The sequence below is a fragment of the Rhinatrema bivittatum genome, chromosome 5 (genome assembly GCF_901001135.1).
Source record: "Rhinatrema bivittatum chromosome 5, aRhiBiv1.1, whole genome shotgun sequence".
Taxonomy (NCBI): domain Eukaryota; kingdom Metazoa; phylum Chordata; class Amphibia; order Gymnophiona; family Rhinatrematidae; genus Rhinatrema; species Rhinatrema bivittatum.
Window position 1 is genome coordinate 108204321 of NC_042619.1, and position 22861 is coordinate 108227181.

At 45.4% G+C, this 22861-nt stretch overlaps 1 protein-coding gene across 4 annotated transcripts in view; it reads right to left on the reverse strand.

Annotated features, from left to right (window-relative positions):
* The window catches only part of CCDC169 (coiled-coil domain containing 169), a 183904-nt gene that overhangs the window by 111811 nt on the left and 49232 nt on the right, over positions 1–22861 (reverse strand). For 2 of the 4 annotated variants that reach the window (XM_029602710.1, XM_029602712.1), the window contains 2 exons: positions 4260–4343; positions 3554–3636 (listed from right to left, as the gene is read on the reverse strand). In XM_029602710.1, coding sequence (XP_029458570.1) covers positions 3554–3636; positions 4260–4343 — 167 coding nt within the window. Of the gene's footprint in view, positions 1–3553; positions 3637–4249; positions 4344–22861 lie in introns of all 4 variants that reach the window. The other 2 variants (XM_029602713.1, XM_029602711.1) reach the window with 2 other exon arrangements.

A 22861-nucleotide genomic window follows, 5' to 3' on the forward strand; every position in this document is an offset into this window, starting at 1 on the left:
GTGTATAGAGATAATGTTTTACGTCTTTTTCTTCATAATAGATGTCTTTTGTTTTATAAACAAAAAATCTGGATATATCCCAATCTAACAAGGGCAACCCAAATTAGAAGAAAACATTTCTATCACTGCATGCTGAGGTACAAGCTAAGGGGGATCAGCTTCAGCTTCATTATCCATGTAAATGCATGATTAGATATAGAAATGGTAAATATATATTCTTTGAACCATCTCAACTGCGCATATTGTTAGACTCCCCAGAAGGTTAACTGGTAAATAGATAATAACTGGTGGTTCTCATTGTTTCTTTTTATTGTATTTCTTGAAATCTGCCCACTAATGTAAACCTCCCCCCTTTTTCTTTTTAATAATGGAGGTTGGTTGACCATTTCTTGAATGTAACCCTTTTAGGTTTTGTCTTATTTATTGTACAACCTATTGCATAACTAGGTGTTCCTTGTGATAATTTGTGAAATGCATAAAAATTAAAAAAAAAAATAATTTTGAGAATAAACAAAATGAAATCGGAAGAAACCTTCTGCAAATTCCCTGGAACATGAGCCAGAGACTCCTCCTTGATGTCAGAGCCTCTGTAGACCTCCGCAGGACAAGGAACCACCAGTGATAATTGAGGAGGGGATTCCCTTGTTCTCCTTCCGCTGTTGCCAACATGGTTAGGGAACTGAATATGGCCACCATTCCCGCGCTGATGGGAAAGCCTCAGTGCTAGACCCCATCACCCATGAGGCTCAATTAGCCTCTGGTCTAGTGCTGGGCTCCCCTGAAGTGCCTTCCCCTCCAGGGATGCACACAGAACACAAGCCAAGTGTATTTAGTCGTGACCGCGATTCTGCACAAGAACAGCACTGATTGACGCACGCCACTGTCTTGTGGTCTGAGCAATGCATCATTATCGTTACCCTGATTACCTGAGCTCAAGAAACCCCGGGTAACCAGCTTTACAGCAGCGATCAAGGCTTTGACTGACTGGCCAATCGATTCAACACAAGGAAACAATTTTATGCTCCCCGTTTGCTTTTGCTTTTTTGTTAAGCAAGCTTTAATAGTGCATCTTTTATTGTTGCTAGCCCCGGGAGAAAGAAGAACAGAAATTCAGTACTTCCCTGTTCAGATGCGACCCCCAAATGCAGAGCTGCCAGCAGAACCAACGCTGCTTTGTGGGGGATGAGGGATCTGTACCACCAGATAAACACTCCCAGGGAATCTCAGAGTGAGCTGCCATCAAGAGTCACCATCCCCCTGCTTGTTCATCTCAAACCAGGATGGATGGGCCCCACCAGGACATAACTCCCTGGGAAGAACTGGAGATCACTCTTCTCTTTTATTCTCTCTCTCTCTATATTATATATATATATATATATATATATATATATATATATATATATATATACTCCAGACTACAGGTTTTACACCATCTGCCATCTACTGGAGACAGAGAATTATTGAGTGACTGCAGGTGGCACACTAGATTATGTAGCAGTGTCAGTAAAATTTTCTCTGTCTCCATCTGCTGGCAGGGAGGCAAAATCCAGGAAGGAGTCTGGACAGATCTGGGTAAGTACAGGAACAGCCGATTCATAGATCATCCAATAATTGAAAATTCATATAAAAAATTAAAAAATGTTTCCAAACATCAATCAAATATTTCAAAACAGCAAGCATATCAAATAAAACCCAATAATTAATATTAGTAAGGAAAAAAATGTCCTGCTCGCCATACTTGGGAACTTTTGATTCCAGTCACCCTGAGATTGTTGTGGATTAGTTCACGGTGAGAAGGTGTGCATACATTTTCTCTTTTTTTTCATACACATACTCTCATGCATATTAATTCTCATACACACACTATTACATGCTCACTCACAAGTACATGCTCATTCACATGCTCACTAACACACACGCAATCTGTCAGATGTTCATAGACATGTTCCCTCACACACATGCTCACTCATATGTACATGCGCTCTCAGATGCTCACAGACGTGCCCCATGACTCACATGTTCCCTCACATATGCACACGCATATAAACACACATGCTCTCAGAGGCTCCCTGACTCACACGCTCTCACACATATTCCCTCACACGTGTTTACACACACACGCATGCTCACAGACACACTCCCTGTCTCACATGTGTACACAGAGACACACATGCTCTCAGATTCTGCCTGACACACACATTCCCTGACTCACACATGTGTGCTCTCGCTCTTCTCCCACTTCCATTAAAAAATATATTTTTACTTACATTGGTGGTCAGGGAGGAGAATTCAGACAGTAAGCATGGTGGTCCCAAAGTAATTTGAATCCAGGTTTGATCCTGCTGCTGCTCTTTTGGTGTGGGAAAGGGGTAGGGGCTGGAAGGCCTTGATGGTGGTTTTATTTTTTTTTTTTAATTAAATTTTGCCGCAGGCCCAGCATGAGAGGAGCCAGCAGCTGAGAGCAGCGCTGAAGCAGGGGGTGGATGATCCCTGCACTGAAGCAGGGGGTGGATGATCCCTGCGCTGCCTCCTGTCGGCATTTTGATGCAGAGCAAGTGTGAGGGAGCAGTGGGAGCAGGTCACTGTCACCACGTGGGAAAAATGCTGTTGCAGCAGGGCCTAGTCTTTGTCACAGCAGCTCCACAGGCAGGGGCTGCAGAGACAAACATGCACGAGTGGAGCCTGCAGCGGAGGGCAGCTGTGAAACAGGAGCAGAAAGTCCCATTGCCACTTTGAGACAGAGGTAGGGCAGGTGTGAGGGGAGCAGTAGGAACAAGTTACTGTGTGGGAAAAATGCTGCTGCTGCAGGAGAGCCTAGTGTTTGTTGCAGTGGATCCGCACGCAGGGCCTGATGACACCAACACACTAGCTACATGATTGCCTCCACCCCACCGGCAGCAGTGATTTTTTTATTTTTTTACAGGTCCATGGCCTGTTTTGCTATCAAGGGACTGGGGGGAAGGGGGGAGCAGCAGTAAAGACAACGAACGCCAATCTCTCAGCATGTTGTGGCTCTGTGGGAGTGTGCAGTGTGAGGCTGCAGAGGCAGTATTTGCAGCCTACTGAGGAGGTCAGAGTGAAAGTGCTGATGATTACCCAGTGAGAAAACAGAGAAGGAAGGGATGCTATCATACTGCACCAGCACTGCTCCACAGCGCCCTGTGCAATCACATGGGCCTCATACCCCTAAAGCTGGCTGTGTCTACAGTCACCTCCAGAGACTGCTGATAAGTGATCCAGGGACTGTATATCCAACTAAGTAATCCCTATGCTCCCCCCTGAGGCTGTGAGTGCAGAATGGGACTGAAGCGGAAACTGAATTTAGACTCCTGGCAAGGCAACAAAATAGTACTATATTGGGCCAGCCCTCCAGATTGTCTAATTATGTTTCAAATTTCAACATAATGATTAATGCATTCTAGTAGTTTTCTCTGGTTTGATTCACCTTTAGGTGTATACATGATAACTCCTTTATGAATCAGGTAAAAACACACTTTTTGAAAAATTTCAGTTCTCTGCTGTTAATATAGTGAATTATGCACTTAGTACTTACTTTCATCCTCAACACTGCCAAGTCTTTTTTCTAGCTCAGTTACAGTGCTTCTCATTTCAGATATTGACAATTCCAGCATTTCCCTGCAGCATGCAGAAACAAATAGTTTATAGATGAACATAGCTACACGTCCTTCAATTCTAGGGGATCTGACTTTTGTAATTCCAAAATCATCTGGGGGGTGGGGGGGAGGGGGCTGTGGAAATTGCTGAAAATTCAATCTGCAAATTAACAGTGGGAAATGGATCATTTCTGGTTCCAGTCTGGAATGAAATACCAAGGATATTATAGATTTTTGTGGTATTTTGGCCTCCACTGCCACTTCAAAGCAGCGGTCAGCAGGGAAGGTTGCCTCAAGTTCTCTGTGCGCTGCCTAGGAGGGAATGCAGACTAAGAAATTACTAGAGATAAGTAGGAAGATGAAAGATATGCCAAAAAGGACAACAAAGTGATGAGAAAAGGCAGTGAAGTAAAAAGTATGTTTTAGGAAGTTAATGAAAGTAATAGGAGAGGCAAAGAATGTCAGCAGCGACAAGGCCTCATTTCCAAAGAGTGACTACGACTGACTTTTATTTTTTGTGTTCTTTTAGGTGTTATTTAATATAAATTTAGGAGTGATTTTAGCATACACTGTGTAGCAGCAAGAGAAGACAGTTATGGTTAGTGTACTAGTAATAATATACAGAAGATATATACATAATAATACCAGGCAGATGGTGCCATCAATGTGCCTGCAGGGAGCATATCAGAAATCACACAGGACAATCTTGCTGGATTTTTTCTCTCTGATCTGTTATGGGTGAAGAAGAGAAACTTAGGGTGCCAGAAGGCAAAGGGACAGACAAACACTAACACTGTAGCAGTAATATTATTTACAAATAGCACTAGAGCAAATATACTGGAAAATGCCAAAATGAGTAGCAGCAGCAGTCAAAGGGCCCTGCTAAGGCTTTTTTTCCCCCATTCCGTGTCTGTGGGAAAAAACAGCTTAGTATATCAAGCCCAAGGAAAGCATTTTTTGGAAAAGACTGTAGGGTAAAAGTAATAAAAAAAAAATGGACCCAGAGTATCCAAATGTGCTAGTATAGTCAGAGTCACCAGTTTCCTATAGCAGATTTTTCAAGATTCTGTGGGAAGAGTTAACAAATTTTGTAGCAAATTTTGCATTAAGATTCACACCTCTGAATATGTAAAAAAACTCAATTTTTTAAACAGAAAACATTCACTTTGTTTTTAAACAATATTTAAACTAAATACAAATAAAAAAATGTACAAAATACAAAAACCAAGTAATTTATCAAATTAAGGGGGTCATTTATCAAAGTGCTATATGGCGTTTTCGCATGCAAAAAACGCCTTTAACGCATGCGAAAATGCCATAACGTTTGGTGCGATGCAGATGAGGAAAAGGGAAGGATATTGGGGCAGGAATTTTGGCCAAGTGAGCTGGACTCACAGTTTTGCAAAGCTGTATCGCATGGCTTTAAACTACACCTTTGTCATTTGTGTAAAAGCTGTGTGATAGGGCTTTATTATGGTTGTGATGTTTTTTGCACATGCTGTTTTGGAGTGGTTTTAAGCTGAGAGAGAAAGACAGTGAGAGAGCAAGAGAGCGAGAGAGCCTAGCCATAATGCCCTTACGCTAGATAGGTATTTATATCTCTATGGGAGGCCTACCTAGTAACTCGAGGTGAGGTTTAGGTATTAGTGTAGGGGTTAATGGCCACTTTGACATTCAAAGTGAGTGGTATGAACAGAACAGTGCTCTCTTGTGAGAGAGAGAGAGCCTAGCCATAATGCCCTTACGCTAGATAGGTATTTATATCTCTATGGGAGGCCTACTTAGTAACTCGAGGTGAGGTTTAGGTATTAGTGTAGGGGTTAATGGCCACTTTGACATTCAAAGTGAGTCGTATGAACAGAACAGTGCTCTCTTGTGAAAATGTGATGACCTTCGGAGTGAGGAAACTCACCCAAAGATGAGATTTGTGCAATGTTCTCTCAACCTAGCTTGATGGACTCTCTACCTGGGTAACATCAAGCATAATCATGGGAGGCAAAGAAGCCCTGAATATAGTACAGACCAACCTCAGAATCATTAACCTCATCACCATTAGCAAAAAACCAAATCTCAGTTTAAGATTCTGTGCAGAAAAATAAAGCCATGAAGAAAATAAAGATATGTAGTTCCTCTGTCACTGGCAGCACTCTTAAAAATAAAAGAGAGAACATCCTATTATCTGGCCTTGTGATGGGAAGGAAAGCTAAAGTAGTTTCACAACTATGTAGGAAATTCTCCCCTCCCATATCTCATCATTATTCTGCAGAAAAGTCTGGACTCAGTTATTCATAAATTTAACAGCTGTAGCACTGAGCCGAAGGTGTCAAGAATCTGCTGAGTTTCAGCAACAGCAAAATCCTGTTGGAGGTTCAACAGAAGCAGCTAGGAAAAGATCACACTAAAGGGAAAAAATATGTAATATAGAGCTGTAAACTCTGTATCGGTCCTGGAAAAAATAAAGGAGTCCTTGAAGGCTGAGGTTTCTTTTAAAGAACTAAAAATACCCCATCCACAGGGACACCATTAGTACAGATAATAGCCTTCTTTATTCTGCAGCATAACTAAAGCAAGGGAATACTGAGAAGCAACTATGTAGAGAAGCTAATCAGTGACATGTGCATTGGATGACCAGTGTACAGCATCTGGAATACAGCCTGTGGTTCTCCGCTCTGTGGTTCTCCAACCTGCAAGGGCCCTCAGTGGGCCACAATATGATCATTGCACGTTATGAAGCGCAATTCGCAGGCTTTCCTGCAAGCTTCTTTACTTGCCAATACCACCAGCACTTACCCGTGGCAGGAACGCTGCCAACACCCAACACAGCCGATCGAGGCAAAGGACACCGCCATGCTGCTGCTTCCCAGCCCGACGTTTAAAAGACCCGTGACAGGAATTCAGCTGTGGAACCCTATGATGATATCACCAGCCTTCCTGTACTTAAGTCTCTTCTGGAGAAGCCACCGATGCCTCAGCAATGAATCTCTTGCCTTGCAGCATGTGGTGTCTAACATTCCAGTTCCTGTGTTCCTGATAGCCTTTCAGCCTTGCTTCATCTTACTTTGCCTCCAGCCTTGGAGAAGTCCATTACCTGCTATTAATTAAGTTGACTTAGAAAATAGCCACTGCTATTACTAGCAACGGTAACATGAAATAGATTTAGTTTTTGGGTACTTGCCAGGTTCTTATGGCCTGGATTGGCCACTGTTGGAAACAGGATGCTGGGCTTGATGGACCCTTGGTCTGACACAGTATGGCATGTTCTTATGTTCTTCCCCAGCTTTTCTTGTCCAGCCTTGCCTTCTCTTATCCGTCTTCTCCACTGTCTTCCATGTGGATTTGTCCAACCTTGGCCTGACTCTCTAGATCTTGACCTCTTGCTTGGACCTGACCACTAGCTGCCTGGCCCAACCTTGGCCTGTCTCTGATCCAGGGTCGATGCTAGATTTTTTTGCTGCCCTGTGTGAAAAATTACTGTGCTGCCCCCCACCCCGATTCATTCAGTACCTGTCCCGAGCCTATCAAATAAAGCCCAGCTCTGTCCTGCAATCAATATTTTTAAAAACTGACAAGCCCCCCCCCCCCCCCCCCGTTCAGAACCCATGGATAAGGAAGTGTATTAGGTACCCTAGGCAAACTTTACAGCCTTGCACACATGCCAATCCCCCCCCCCCCCCACCACACACACACACACACACCCTTTACAAACACACACAATTAAATTATGCATTTATAACATATTTTATATGAAAAAGAACATTCAAGAGTACAGTCTTCTGAGGCAAAAATATCACTTACAACACGCATATTATATTTACATGCACTCCTGTGGTGCCAACCAGAAAACACTGCAAAAAAGACACTTGGAACTCCTATGGAATTAGACTTTCTGTAATGGGTATTGGATGTGAACTTGGCCCTCAGAAAGCCATGAATACACGGAATTACCAAAATAATATAGTAAACCTCCCATAGCAAAAAAACCCCTAAGAACTGTATCTATGAAAAGGCAATACTGCACATATTACACCAGGCCCTAGAACACCAATAAAAGCACTTATTAGGAAATCAGGCTGCTATAGATCCCTGTACGAAAATTACATGCTAGCAAAATACCTTACCTCAGTCACATATGCAGAACACAGAGAGACCCTGACCAAATCCAGAATAAAGAGATCAGAAAGTATAAACAGAAACATGCTGAGAAGAACTGAACTGGAACCCACAACAAGCCAGCCTCTATATGCAGAGCAACAATGGAAAATAGAAACATTACTATTCTTCATAAAACATTAAATAATAAAATCAAGAAATATAAAACAATCATAATAGTAAAGTCATATTCATTCATTTATTTATCTAACATTTTTATGGACCAACAATCGTTGGGAACATCACATCGGTTTCCAGATAACAAATAATGCAGCGTAACAAGGCTTTACAATAAAATTGAATTCACGCTGGGGGCGGGAGGTGCATTAAAACTATAACAGGCAGAAAGCAAATCCGGGATCGGTGCAATTCAAACTAGAGGGGGGGGGGGGGGGAGTATTAAAGCTATAACATGCAATCAGCAAGACAGGGGTCAATACTATACGAAAGCAATCACAACAAGCCAGACCAGTGAGATGGCTATGACACAGGTTGGGAGGGAAAGCAGGAAGGGAAGCATAGTTGAAGTTAAGAGTTTACGAAGGGGGGTGGGAGGGTATCCCAAAAGAAAAGGTGTGGAGAGAAGGAAAAGTAGGATTGCCAGAGGAAAGGGGGATAACAATTACATTTTAACACTAATGAGGGAAAAAGGGAAAGGGAAATGGAGGGTTTTCACAGGAAAGGGGGATACAATTATGTTTTAACACTAAAGAGAGTAATTGTAACAGTTAGGATTAGTTGCGGGGTAAGGGTGCATCGAGGGATGGGGGGAGGGGGGGGGGGAAGGGAAACAGAGGAAGAGCCGAAGAGGTAGGGCGAAAGCAGAGAGATCAGGAAGGGAGGTAGAGCAGCCAAGGGCGGCCGTAGGCTGGGCAGGGAGGCAAATAGCAGCCTAGGGTGGCAGAGAGAGTAGGATCAAGAGGTGAGGAAGGGGTAGTAGGGGATTGCAGGTACTGTTGAACGGCATTAGGGTCAAAGTGAGGGGAGTAGGAGGGAGGTTTTGAGGTGGGGAAGAGTGCAGAGGTTAGGTGTAGCTTATATAGGCCTGTTTAAACAGCCATGTTTTGAGTTTTTATTTGAATTTTTTGGGGCAAAGTTCTTGACGTAATTCGGAGGGCATTGTGTTCCATAGTGTAGGTCCGGCAATAGATAGAGAGCATTCTTTCATAGAGGTAAGGTGGGTGAGTTTAGGTGATGGAGTTTATAGAGTTGCCAATATTACGATCTGGTGGGTCTGGTGGTGGAGCAGAACTGTAAGGAGTCGCTAAACCAATGCATATTAGGGTTGTGAAGGGCTTTGTGTATGAGGGAGAGTGTCTTGAAATTAATCCTGGAAGATATTGGGAGCCAGTGAAGTTGTTTGAGAATAGGGGTAGTATGCTCTTTTTTACATGTGCCAGTCAGGATGTGTGCAGCGGCATTTTGAAGCATTTGGAAGGGGCTATGGTGTTTTTGGGAAGGCCTAGGAGGATACTGTTAGAGTAGTCAATTTTGGAAAGAATAATGGATTGTAGTACTGAGCGGAAGTCATTGAGATGCAGTAGGGGTTTTAGTTTTTTCAGTGTGTGGAGCTTGAAATAACATTCTTTTAGTGTGGTGTTGATACATTTTTTTAAAATGAGTTGGGTGTCCAGAGTGACGCCTAGGTCACGTTTGTGTTGAGAGAATGTGATGGTGGACAGGAGAGTGTTGGAGGGGGTAGGATTGATAGTGTTGTGTTGGGAAGCAATAATAATGAGTTCTGTTTTATTAGTGTTAAGGGCTAAGTAGAGATTGGTAAGGAGATTGTTGATAGCAGAGAGGGTGGATTCCCAGGCATTAAAGGCTTTGGGTACGGAGTCATTGATGGGAATAATTATTTGCACATCATCTGCATAAAAGAAGTGCAGGAGACTAAGCTCTGAGAGGAGGTGGCAGAGGGGCAGTAGATATATGTTAAAGAGTGTGGAGGGAAGGGAGGAGCCTTGAGGTACACCACGTGTTATGTTGATCACCTTGGATTCACTGGTACCTATTTTGACTTTGTATTTTCTATTGCTTAAGAAGAATTTGAACCAGAGCAGTGGGATACCAGAGATGACAATTTCAGTGAGCCGTTCCATTAGAATGTTATGGCTAATGGTATCGAAGGCTGATGAAATGTCGAGAATGGCCAGAATGTATGATTGCCCTTTATCTAGGCCTTTAAGGAGGTAATCAGTAAGGGTGGTCAACAGTGTCTCCGTGCTACGATGTTTACGAAAGCCGTGTTGAGATGCGAAGAGAAGGTAATCAGTTAGTTGTCAGGTCACAGTTTTTTCGAGGACTTTTGCTATGAAAGGTAAGTTGGATATGGGACGGTAGTTGGCTAGATCAGCTGTGTCCAGACTGGGTTTTTTAATTATCGGTTTGACGATGGCTTGTTTAAGGGGAGTAGGCACAGTTCCAAGGGTGATGGATCTGTTGATTATATTAGCTATGGTCTGTGCTATTATGTTGGGGATTGACAGGAGGGATTTGGTGGGAATCGTGTCTGATGGATGTAAGGATGGTCTCATTTTCTTGAGAATTGCTTCTATTTCTGTGGAGGCAGTGGTCTCAAAGGTGTTAAGATTGGCGTTGGGGATTTTAGGGGAGCTTTGATGAATGGGGTGGGGGTAGGAAATCATATTGTAAGTTTGGTTATTTTATCATGGAAGTACTGTGCGAGTTCCTCACATTTTATTTTGGCTTCCTCGCTGGGAATGGACATTGGCGAAGTTTTAGTAAGATCAGACACGAGTGAGAAAAGGGCTCTGGGATTAAATTGTAGGTTGTGGATTCTTTGTGCATAGAAGTCTCGTTTGGTTTTAAGAATTAGTTCATGGTAAGAGTGTAGGAGGGATTTGTACTTTGTTAATTGAGTGGGTGAAGATTCTTTGCGCCATTTCTTTTCTTGAGTTCTCAGAGTGCGTTTCATAGCTTTTAATTCTGGGGTGTACCAGGGTTTTTTTTATGTTAAGTGCTGGGTTTATTACCTTTGTTTTTAATAGGCAAATCTTGTTGGTGATATTGCCGGTGAGGTGGTTCCAAGATGATACAGCAGATTCTGAATCAGTTAGGTCAAGTTTTTTAAGCTGATCGGATAGGGCATATATTAAATCATCCCTGGTGCAAGGTTTTCTGAAGTGGATGGTTGTTTTTGCGCTTGACCTGGTGACAGTGTTTTTTATGGAACAGGTAGTACGAATGAGGAAGTGGTCTGACCAGGGGAGAGGCGTGTAAGAGGGGGCGCCAGGAATGAGTAAGGAATTTGTAAAGATTAAATCAAGGGAGTGGCCTGCTTTGTGAGTGGGGTTTGTTATGATCTATCTGTTTGAGTCCCATGGCATTGAGAGAAGCCAAGAGTGTTTCACAGGTAGGTGATAGGGGAAGGGTGTCTATATGGAGATTAAAGTCTCCGAGGATAATGGTAGATGTGTCAAATGTTATGTTGGCGGCTATAAATTTGATAAGGGGAGAAGGGTCCCTGTCTAGTAAGCCAGGTGGTGTGTAGATTAAGTAAATTTGCAAGTTAGGAGATTTGAATAAGCCAATTTCAAATTTGGGGGGGAGGTTGACTGTTTGTGGAGTCAGCTTGAAGTCTTTTTTTTTTTGCGGCGAGTAGTATACCTCCACCTCTTTTCTTGGGTCTGGGGATTGAGAAGATATCATAATTGTGGTTAATGAGTTGGTTTAGTAGAAATAAGTCAGTATCCTTAAGCCAGGACTCTGTTAAGCACAAATGTCCGGTTTTTCATCGAGTAATAAGTCATTGAGTATGGGGATTTTTTTGGTTAAGGATTATGAGTTAAATAGGATCAGTGTGAAGGTTGCGAGGCCCAGGAGTTGTGTAAGTGGATCTGGGCTGCGAGCAGATATGAGTAAGGTAGGGTGTGTTGCACTTGGGGTTGTGTGTTTGAGTGTTGGTATTGGGAGTGTCAGCATGTTTGAAGTGGTGGATTCTAAGGACTGTCTTTTGTTGGTGGGAGTTGTAATCATGGCAGAGGGGTGGTGGGGAGTGGGTTGGGGTGAGAGGTAAGTGAGGGGCAGAGAATGGTCTGGGGGGTGGTGATCTCTTAGCTGATGGGAGAATACCTGTCGCAGGGTGGCCGGTGTTAGCAGCAAGGAAGATGGGGATGGATTAGGCAAGGGTGGAGAGCAAGTATCTAGGTTACAGGAGGAGATGATCAGTTATATTCATAAAAAGAATATTTCAAACCAGCTAATGAATAGAATATAGGAAAATTGGTTCTTACCTGCTAATTTTCATTCCTGTAGTACCAAGGATCAGTCCAGACTGCTGGGTTGTGTCTCCCTTCCAGCAGATGGAGTCAGAGAAAAAAGCTGAAAGGCACCCCCTCTTACACTGGTGTGCCACCTGCGATCCTTCAGTATAATCCATACCATAGCAGAATGAAACATATCATAACCTCAACATAAGAACCAATGGCTATATCAAACCACCTAATGAAAAAACTGCATAACTTCTGGAACTTATGTACATGGAGGGAGTACTTCCATATGCAATGTGAATGCTGTCCATTTGAGAATTTTCTGCAGAATGAAAACGATACCGAACAGACTCTCCAGATTCAATGGGCGGGCGTCTGGACTGATCCTTGGTACTACAGGAACGAAAATTAGCAGGTAAAAACCAATTTTCCTTTCCCTGTACGTACCAGGATCAGTCCAGACCGTTGGGATATACCCAAACTGCCCTAAATGGGGTGGGACCTGGAGAGTCCTGCTCGAAGAACACTACTGCCAGAACAGTCGCCATCCTGAGCATGGATGTCCAAAAGGTAATGCTTAGCAAAAATGTTTAAAGATTTCCAAGTAGCCGCTCTGCAAATTTCATGCGGTGAAACAAACTGACACTCCGCCCAAGACGCCACCTGAGAACGGATTGAATGCGCTTTCAAACCATCCGGTACTGCGTGTCCAAGACATATATATGTCAAAGTTATGGCTACCTTAAACCATTGGGCAATAGTGGCTTTAGTTGCCTTATGTCCTTTCTTAGGACCACTCCATAAGACAAACAAATGATCAGACAAACGAAAAGCATTAGTGACCTCCAGATAGCGAAGCAGAATCCGCCGCACATCTAATCTTCGCAAGTCGCGAGTGTTACGACCATGGCTGCTATGCAGCCGCCTCACCACCAGAGGTCCCCCGCGAGCATGTTCTCCTGACTGGTTCCCCTTGTCTTCTCTATGTTCCACACTTCCCTTTATAACCCTGCTTAGCATTTCCATCGAGGCTTCTGCATCGAGCTCTCTTGGGCTCCCTGCTCTAGCCTTCCTTGCCTTGCTGTGCGTGTAGCCGTCGGGCCTTCTGCTCTGCCTGCCTTGCCTTGCGTGTGGCCTTCGGGCCTTCTGCTCTGCCTGCCTTGCCTTGCTGTGCGTGTGGCCTTCAGGCCTTCTGCTCTGCCTGCTTTGCCTTACTGTGCGTGCGGCCTTCGGGCCTCAGCCCTTCCGTGAGTGTGTGGCCTTCGGGCCCTCTGCCCTGCCGTGAGTGTGTGGCCTTCGGGCTCTCTGCCCTGCCGTGAGTGTGTGGCCTTAGGGCTCTCAGCCTGCCGTGTGTGTGTGTGGCCTTCGGGCCCTCTGCCCTGCCGTGTGTGTGTGGCCTTCGGGCTCCCTGCTTGTCTGCCGCCTGCCCTGACCCAGCCTGGATCTTGAAACTGTTGCCTGCCGCCTGCCCTGACCCAGCCTGGATCCTGACACTGTTTGCCTGCCGCCTGCCCTGACCCAGTCTGGAATTGACACTGCTTTCAGCCTTACTCTGCTCCACTATCACCATCATCAGAGACTTTCCAGCCATCCCTATCTCTCTCCACCTGGAGTCACTCCAGATGGTGGTGTTCACTACACCAGAACACAGCCCAAGCGTAACAGCGAGCCTGAGGCGAATTCCGATCCAAATCTGTGAAGGCAGGCAACTCCACGGTCTGATTCAAATGGAACTCCGACACGACCTTCAGTAGAAAGGAGGGCACCGTCCTAAGGGACACCCCTGAATCCTGAGAAAAGGCTCCCTACAGGACAACGCTTGAAGCACAGAGATGCGCCATGCCGAAGTGATAGCCACCAGGAAAATTGCCTTAAGTGTCAAGTCTTTCAAGGTGGCCTGTTTCAAAGGCTCAAACAGAAGACCGCACAAGCCATGGAGAACCAGATTCAAACTCCAAGAAGGACACACTGGACGAGCCGGAGAGTTCAAATCTTTAGCACCTCTCAGGAAACATGTTATATCCGGATGAGACGCCAAGGATGTCCAGTCAATCTTTCCCCACAAACATCCCAGGGCCGCTACTTGAACCCTGAGAGAACTGCACGCCAAGCCTTTCTTCAGACCCTCCTGTAAGAACGCTAGAATATGGACAATTGAAGCACACTGTGGGGACACATTCAACCCGCTACACTACAAATTGAAAACCTTCCAGACTCAAACATAGGTGAGCGAAGCAGACGTTTTTCACGCCTGCAGGAGGGTGGAAATAACCAAATCCGTATAACCTTTCTTCCTCAACTGCCGCCTCTCATAAGCCAAGTCGCTAGACAAAAGCAATCAACTTGATCGAAAAATACTGAACCTTGTCGATGAAGATTCGGTAGATGACCGAGCTGAAGAGGATCATCCACCGCTAAGTTGATCAGATCTGCAAACCACGGCCGCCGTGGCCACTCCGGAGCCAGGAGGACGACTGAGCCTGTGTGAGCCTTTATCCTTCACAAGACTTTGCGAACCAATGGCCAGGGAGGAAAGACGTACAGCAGAATGTCGCAAGGCCATGGCAGGTCCAGAGCGTCGACACCTTCCGCTCCGTGTTCCCTCCTGCGACTGAAGAAACGAGCCGTCTCGCATTTCTCTGAGTCTTCATCAGGTCCAGGCGAGGAATACCCCACCGACGAGTCACGAGATGCAGCGCCTCTTCGGAAAGTTCCCACTCTCCAGGATCTAGATTCTGAGAAAATCCACCTGAACATTGTCGACCCTGGCTATGTGAGAAGCTGCTAGACTGACCAGATGGCGCTCCACCGAGGGCATTAGCTGGTCAGCCTCCAATGCCACTGGATGACTTCTGGTTCCCCCCTGATGTTTGTGTTCTGTTATTAGAGCTCTGTTGTTAAAGCTGAGAGATAGCAATCTGTTATTAACGGAGTTGTTGGAGACAGCAATCTGTTATTATTTAGAATAGTTGTGGGTGGATCCTTGGACTAGTGGCAGGTGACCACGCCCTCGGGGAAGCTCCCGAGAGGGACCACTGGTCAGGCTTAGTGTAGGAGACAGACACACACTAGTTCTTTCATTAGAAAATATAGTAAACCACCAGAGGTGGCAGTAGTGAGCTGGAAGCGCCCGGCTGGGCTGTAGTCTCTCAGGTACTGGAACAGCGATCCCAAGGTGGCCGAGCTGAAGAGAAACTAAGAAAGTGAGTAAGCAAGACATGCAGAGTTCAGGAACAAGTCCTTGATGGTAACGCTCACACAATAGTCTCTTGAGGCTGCCCAGGAGTTGGTATGCATTAGGCCCTCAAGGAGCGAGTACCTAGTTCCAGGGAAAACTCTGAGAGATAGATGGAAACTCACTAATGTTGTAAGCAGGGATGACGTCTTAGCAGAAGTGGTATTCAGGAGCTGGTCCGGGACGTGGGCCCTCGAGGAGCGAGTACCGGTTCTGGACTGCGACCTGAAAAGAAAAAGAGAGAGCGAGGCCCCCGAGGAGCGGGTACCTCTAGTGAAGTCCGAGGAGGCAGAGTAGCTAGGTTTGTGGGGAGCGAATCCCATCCGCAGCGATACCCGGAGGTAGCAAATGCCCTTGCTAACTCGTTTTATTAGCAAAAACTGAGACCTTAAATATCTGGAGCTGATGCCGTCATCTCAGGGGGATGCCCCTGAGGTTCACGCCAACGCCCGTACATCAGTCGGGCCGCGCGCGCCCTAAGGCATCTGGTCAACATGGCGGCTTGCAGCGTCGAGCCGGTCCGGGAACGCCAGAGGAGGACGGCCTGGAGAATCCGCAGCAGCTAGCCTTCCATCAACCCCGGAGGGAGTCGCCAACGAGGTAAGGTGGGCGGAGCAGAGACGTCGGACAGTGACGGACACAACAGATTGATGTTAGCCACCATTGTCACAATGTCGGACAATATTCGCACTGATCGATGGCTCACCAGGGGTAGAAAACTGCGCAATGCCAGATGTACTGCTCTGGTTTCCAAGCGATTTATGGACCATTTCGCCTGCTGCTCTGTCCATCGGCCCTGTGCTGCCCTCGATTGGCAAACTGCAGCCCAGCTGGAGAGGCTGGTGTCTGTCGTCATGATCACCCACTGGGGCTCCTCCAGGTCCATCCCGCGCTGCACGAGGGCCAGAATCAACCACCAATGGATACTGGACCTGGCAGGTTCCAAGAGCGGCAATCGGGTCCGGAACTCTTCCAACTTCGGGTCCCAACGAGAAAGTAACACCCTCTGCAAGGGTCTCTTATGAGCAAAGGCCGAAGGGACTAACTCTAAAGTAGACGCCATAGAACCAAGCACCTGCAAGTAATCCCAAACCCGGGGTAACGGTAGAGATAACAGCCGACGGATCTGCGCTGTTAACTTGTCGATTCGCTCCTGCATGAGAAAGACCTTGCCGACCGATGTGTCGAACTGAGCACCCAAGAAGTTCAGCACCTGGGACAAGACTAATTAGCTCTTGGCAAAATTGAAAACCCAACGAATTGGAGACGGTCCACTAGCAATTGAACCGGAGAGATCCAAATCCATATGGCCCGTCCTCCTCCTGGAGAAATCGGAACCCCCAGAAAGCCTAGCCACCTTCGCAGACGGAGGCTCCTCAGCCTGCAACTCAGCATCGGCCTCCAAAAACGCCTTGCGCATTAAAAGCACAAATTTGGAAGAAAAGGGAAGCTGCCCCCGTGGGGGGTCAGAGCTCGGAGGGGAGGCAGGCACTAGGAGCCGCTATCTAACAGGGTTCAAATTCGGCAGGGAGAGTGGAGGAGGGATCTCCCCTCCCCTGCATCCAGCCCTACACTGGAGCGTGGCGGAGGCAAAATGGCCGCCATTCCCTTGCTAGATGGGGACGGGGCAGACCGAGGCCGGCAGAGGTGCAAATTCCTCCCTGTGCCACGGGAACGTGCTGCAAATGACCTGCTGCTACTCCCCGACGGTCTTTCCCTTCCCAGGAGGCATCGTGTACAAAAAAACATGCTGAACACGCCGAACCCTGCGGCATATCAGCGGAGAGGGAGCAAGCACAAGGCTGAAAAAATTGGTGAAAACCGCCCTTCCAGAGCCCCGGGAAACCTGCGCGCATGGTAGAATAATAACTTTTTTTTTTTTTTCAAAGCTGACATGCAGCCACCCAGGGTAAAAAAAACGCCCCGGGACCTCAATCGTGGCACAGACAGCCTCCCCGAGGAATTATGCCGTCTCAGCGTGCAAGGGGGAGGGACTGGCCCACCGGTAAATCCCCCTACTCACCAGTTGAAGAAGTGGATCCGGGAAAACGGCTGACGGGGTATCTAACCCCAGCCATGCCTCAACCGAGGCCGCAGCCTCGGGAGAACTCAGTCTGCTCACATCCAGAAGAAAACTAACTACTTTTTTTTTTATTTTTAAACAGCTTGATTTAGCCACTGGTAGAAACAAACACCCTTAGGTCTTATAATTTCTAGTTGCTTTGTTTTCTTTTTAAAGGATCAGGACCGCAGGTTCTGTCACCCTCATCTACTGGAGTCAGAGAAATACTGAAGGATTGCAGGTGGCACACCAGTGTAAGAGGGGGTGCCTTTCAGCTTTTTTCTCTGACTCCATCTGCTGGAAAGGAGACACAACCCAGCGGTCTGGACTGATCCTGGTACATATAGGGAATGAAAATTTCCCAAACAAAATTTTTTTTAAAAAGCTGAATAAAAAATCCAATTAAAAAATGTTCTAGTCCCCCTCCCCCCAAAAAAAAAATTTTTTCAAAAAAGCAGAATCAATTAATTATACCCAATAAATTAAAACTAATAAGGATTTAAAAATCTGCTCTCCATACCTGGGATCTGATTTCCAACCACCACCAAAACTGTCGTGGATTGGGGGAGGTAGGGCCACACAAATCTTATCTTCTCTCTCACACACATGCACAATAACACATTCATTCTCACATACTCCCTCTCTCTAACATACTCAGGCTGCCTCTCCCTCACTCTCATAGATACAATATGTGTGAATGTGTGTGTGAGTGTGCCTGTGACAGCCTATGTGTGACACATAGGCTCTCACAGGCCACCAACTGGTTAGGCTCTGGCAGCGGCCCGCGGCCTTTCCTGCTGCCGCCAGCCCACCGCCTCCCCTGGTGTGCCGCTCTGTGCACATTCACGGTATGCACACCTGGTTGCACCGGGCCTGCTCTGATCCCATTAGTCCGATGCCTGCCTTGACCTCAGTGTGCTTTCGGACTTTAGTTATCGTCACCGCCCTAGGGACCCGTCTAACTCCTGCCGGCCGCCAGAACACAAGGGCTCAAACCATGGGGGAGGCGGCTGGTAAAGGTGCAGCTCCAGACTGTCCCACTACAGGGCACGTTTGCCCACTGCCAGGGTAGATCTCGAGAGTTCGCCCTTGAGGCTGTGTCATCTATGCCGCAGAACCAAGGGTTCATACACCAACTACACTTCACAACACAGGCTTGCCTTGAAGGCACAGGACTCAGCAATGCCATGCCTTAAAAGCCTGCTTCACTCATGACTCCCTGCCTACTCCTTGCTGTGGTCTGCCTAGCACTGTTCCTTAGCCCTGTTCCTCTGTGGCCTTCCAGTGCCCTCTTGCCTAATTATTATTCTTGTTTCTGCCTTTTCCTGTGTGACCTACCAGTGGCCCTCCTGCCTTTTTGGTTTCCCTGTTTCCTCGCTGGCCTCCCAGTGGCCCTCTTGCCTGATTACTATCCTTGTTTGTCTGCTCCCCACTTTGTCTTGCACTGTTTTTGTTAGGTCCTGTCCTTGTTTTGCCCTCTGCTTTGTGTTGTCCTGCACTGTCTTGCTGGCTTGTTTCTCTGTTCTGCTGGTGCACTGCTTGCCCCTTGTTTTGTGAGTATCTTTTAGTATCCTGTAGCCTGTCCTGCCTCATTGGATGTCTTTCCATGCCCTGTACTCCTGGGTTCCAGTATACTTCCAGCTATGTCCTGCGGGCTACCAGAACCTGTGGGCTCAACCTCAGGGGAAGGAGGCTGGTCAGGCAGAAGACCCTGCTTTGCCCTGCTCCTGTTCTAGGGTTACCTATAACCTGCCCAGCCCTGGGGGCTATCTAAATTGACCTGGATGGCCATTACATATTAGAATAAAAAAAGATGTAATTTTTTTTTGTTTTAACCCTGGTATCCGCTTCATTTATTTTATTTATTTATTTAAGTTTTTTTTATATACCAACATTCAAGACAGAAGTCCCATCATGCTGGTTCACAAGGAACAGGGGTGCACAATATAATAAACTTTACAATTTGAACAATAGTGCAGAAAAGCAGTTACATGTAACAGGAAAACAATAACTTGGATTAAGAAGGAAAAAGAAGATCAGATAATTATATATGTAAATGATGACATTGTAAGAGGTGGTTATTAATGCTATAACTAGCGAAGCATGATGATTGAAGGGAGTTAAATGATATTGGAGTTAGGAAAGGCTTGCGTGAACAACCACGTCTTGTTCAGCTTCATATGAAATTGTTGCCTGAAAAAGGCATATTATAAATTTTAAAATTACATCTAAATTGAGGGAGAACCGTCAAAGTCTTTTTTTCCTTTTTCCTAGAAGAGATGGCGGAGCCATCTCACTTTTCAGTAAAGTGCCAACACAAAGTTGTGGATTTTTTTCACCTTTTAAAGGGTTCATTTTCAAAGTGCCATACACATAAACCCTGTTTTATGCACATAACTGGAACTTTGAAAATCAAACAGGAGATGGTGTGTGTAAAAGTAGGTGTGAAACATGATCTGGTACTTATTTTACCCGCACTTGCAAGTAGGCGTTCTGGGTGGTGGAGTGGGGTGGAGTTGGAGCAGGGAAAGCATTTGCATGCATACTTTCAGATTTCAAAAGTATTTGCATTATCTACATGCAAATATTTGCACCTGTTCAAAGAAGCTTATCTAACTTTGTGTGCGCATGTCTGATTTTCACGGGGGACTTATACCCGCAACCTTTAGCCCTATGCGGGCCGTTTGAAAATTAGCCTCTTAAGGACCAACAAACAAGATTCTGCAGCAGATGAGCTTTTCAGACCTCACCAGCCTCTTTACATTCTTCCAGGGAAAAGATGGGAGAAATGAAAGCTACACAAATCCTGAAATGCTTGTTCTTCTCTATAGTGGCAATGATGATGGCACTAAGGATAATGAAGATGGTGATAACACAGGTAATTACACTGACAGGAATTAGGAGGGAAAGGAAAGAGAAGAGACACCTAAAAAAAAAAAAATCTACCAGTAATGTCATGGGGACAAAAATTAAAATAAAAGCTTTTTTTTTTTTTTTCTGATTGTTAAGACATTTTTCAGCCCTGCCCTCAAAACCTCTATTGCTGCCTGTGTAAACAAGAACAGCAGAGATTCACAAAAATACCATCTTGTTCCTGGCAATTTATTGCTGCATTTTAAAAAAGTTCTGCCTTTGTAGGGGACAGCATTATCATTAGGTTGAATTGGATTCTGCTGATGCTGCAATCACTTCTATGTGTGTATCTCGTACTGCCACAAAGGGAAGCAGACCTTGAGTCATTCTGCTCAACTAGAGTGCTTATTCTGCCATTGTGTCCTCCTCCTTCTGTTCTTGGAAATTTTACTAGCTTTTCCTTCCTTTTTTGTCTCATGATTACAGTGTTATCACTTTAAGAAATACTCTTCCTTTAGCTATCCTTTTATACAGTTTCTTGCCTAGGCCATTCCCATTGTGTGCTGTCTCTCTTTTTCTGTAAGAATGGATTAAAAAATGATGATTACAGGCGATTAAGCAGGATTTAGGTACCTGTTCTGTTATGTGATTTTATTTTTTTGCAACCAAAATCTTATTGTCCATGTCACTGCAGCAGGAGCAGAAGGACCTCAACTCCAACAGCAGTAGGAGGGTGGACAGGGACCAGAGTACACTTGCTCGCTCATTAGATCCCCCTGAGATCTAAAAAAGTATAATTCTTTTTTCAGATTTTTCTGTTAGCAAATAAAACAAATAAAAAGTTTGTTATGTGTGCTGTTAGCTCCTCTAAGAAGTGCATTTCTTCTTCTGTGTATGTGTGGTGTGATGGAGGGCTATAGATGATAGATGATATATGTGTGCATTTGCTTGTTTGTGGGTAAGTCCTGCTTGCTAACAAGCCTTTGTAGTATCACAGTGCTGGTCGTTTTTTAGAATATTTATAGTCCCAGGGATCCATAGTTCTGTAGATGTCTGCTGTGTATTTCAGAGATGGATATGCATGCAGAGGGCAATTTTCCAAATGATTACGTGAGTAAAAAGCATTTGATCCATGTTAATTGTCTGTCTGAAAACTGCCTTTTCTCAATGTGGCTAAAAATACGTGCATGGTTCCCAGGAGTAGGTTTAGATTGGACAGAAAATGTGTATGCATAACTTGGAAAATTCTACCCATACAAAGAGCAGGTGCAAGCATGCATACATTCCCTTTGAAAGTTGGTACAAAGACCAATGGACTTTGCACCAATGGGAGCAGTATGAAAATTACTGCCAAAAGGGTTTGCAATCATACAGAAAGTGTGCAGCATGTATGTGCAGATGTGTGAGAGAGAGAAGGGGGGCGTCAAGATACAAATGCACAGAATATGTTTAGAATCCAATTAGAGAGATGCTATGAACCTTACATAGGCTAATCTAGCCATTCAAGTAGGCCAAAGTCAATGAGTGCCATTTTCCTGGTCAACAAAAGAAGTACTGGAAATATTTTTTTTTCCACAGAAAGAGTGATGGATGCATGCTGTTCCAAAGTAAGAGGTGACATGAAAATGATAACAGGCTTCAAGAAGACATGGGATGAACACAAGAGAATCCTCAGTTGCAAAAAAGTGAAGAGATAGCAGAAGAATTAACAGCAAGGTCTGTCTGGCAGGCTGCAAGGATGTAAATATAATTTTAAAAAGAACCTATTTAAACTATTAAAATTATGTTGGTTATTTTCTATGCTATTTTCTTTGAACTCTGCTTTAAGAGGACCTTCCTCCTTTATTGGTAGATTGATGACTCAGGGTATTTAATATTAACTTGCCTTTTCTGTGGTTTTTCTTGATATTGTATTAATTTTTTTTACCAGGGGTGGACTGGCCCATCAGGGCTTCAAACATGCCCCAGTGGGCCAGTCATGTTGCTGTAGGCTTCTTGTGGCCAAAGATGAGGAGTCTGTGCTCTGTGGAGGAGGGAATATTAGCGACTACTGCAGGAAGATGAGGGCCTGGATGGCAGCAGCGGTGGTAGGAGTGAAAAGATGATGGCTGCAGAGGTAGGAGTGGGAATATAAGGGTTGCGGTGATGCAGGCATGGGAATGAGGGCCACAGCAGGAAGGTGAGGGTGCAACAGTGGCAGTAGGAGCAGCAAGAAGGTGAGGGCCCGGCCAGCTGAGATGGCAGTGATAGCGGGAAGATCAGGAAAGGACAAGGGCTGACAGTAAGAACCGGAGGTTGCAAAACTGAAAAAGACTGCTGGGGTTGGGGGGGAAAGGGTGCACTAAACTGCAAGGGTTGGGGGATGGGGAGGGTGACAACTAGAATGAGACTGCTGGAGGCAAAATAAGAGTGAGATGGACGGGGTGGTGGAGAGTGAGACTGCTAGGGAGGTAAATGGATAGGATGGGAGTGGGAGGGAGAGTAAGACTGCTGAGGAGAAAGATGGATGGGATGGGAGTGGGGGATTGCGAGATTGCTGGGGAGGAAGACTGATGGGGTGGGGGTGGGGGGTGAGTTTTCAATAAAAGAAAAGGAGCAGGAAGCAGCAGTGACTGCATCAGCCAATGCTGGTCCAACATAGAAACATGACGGCAGAAAAAGATCCTATGGCCCATTTAGTCTGGGCATCCACCCAATTAATTTAGCATTATAATTA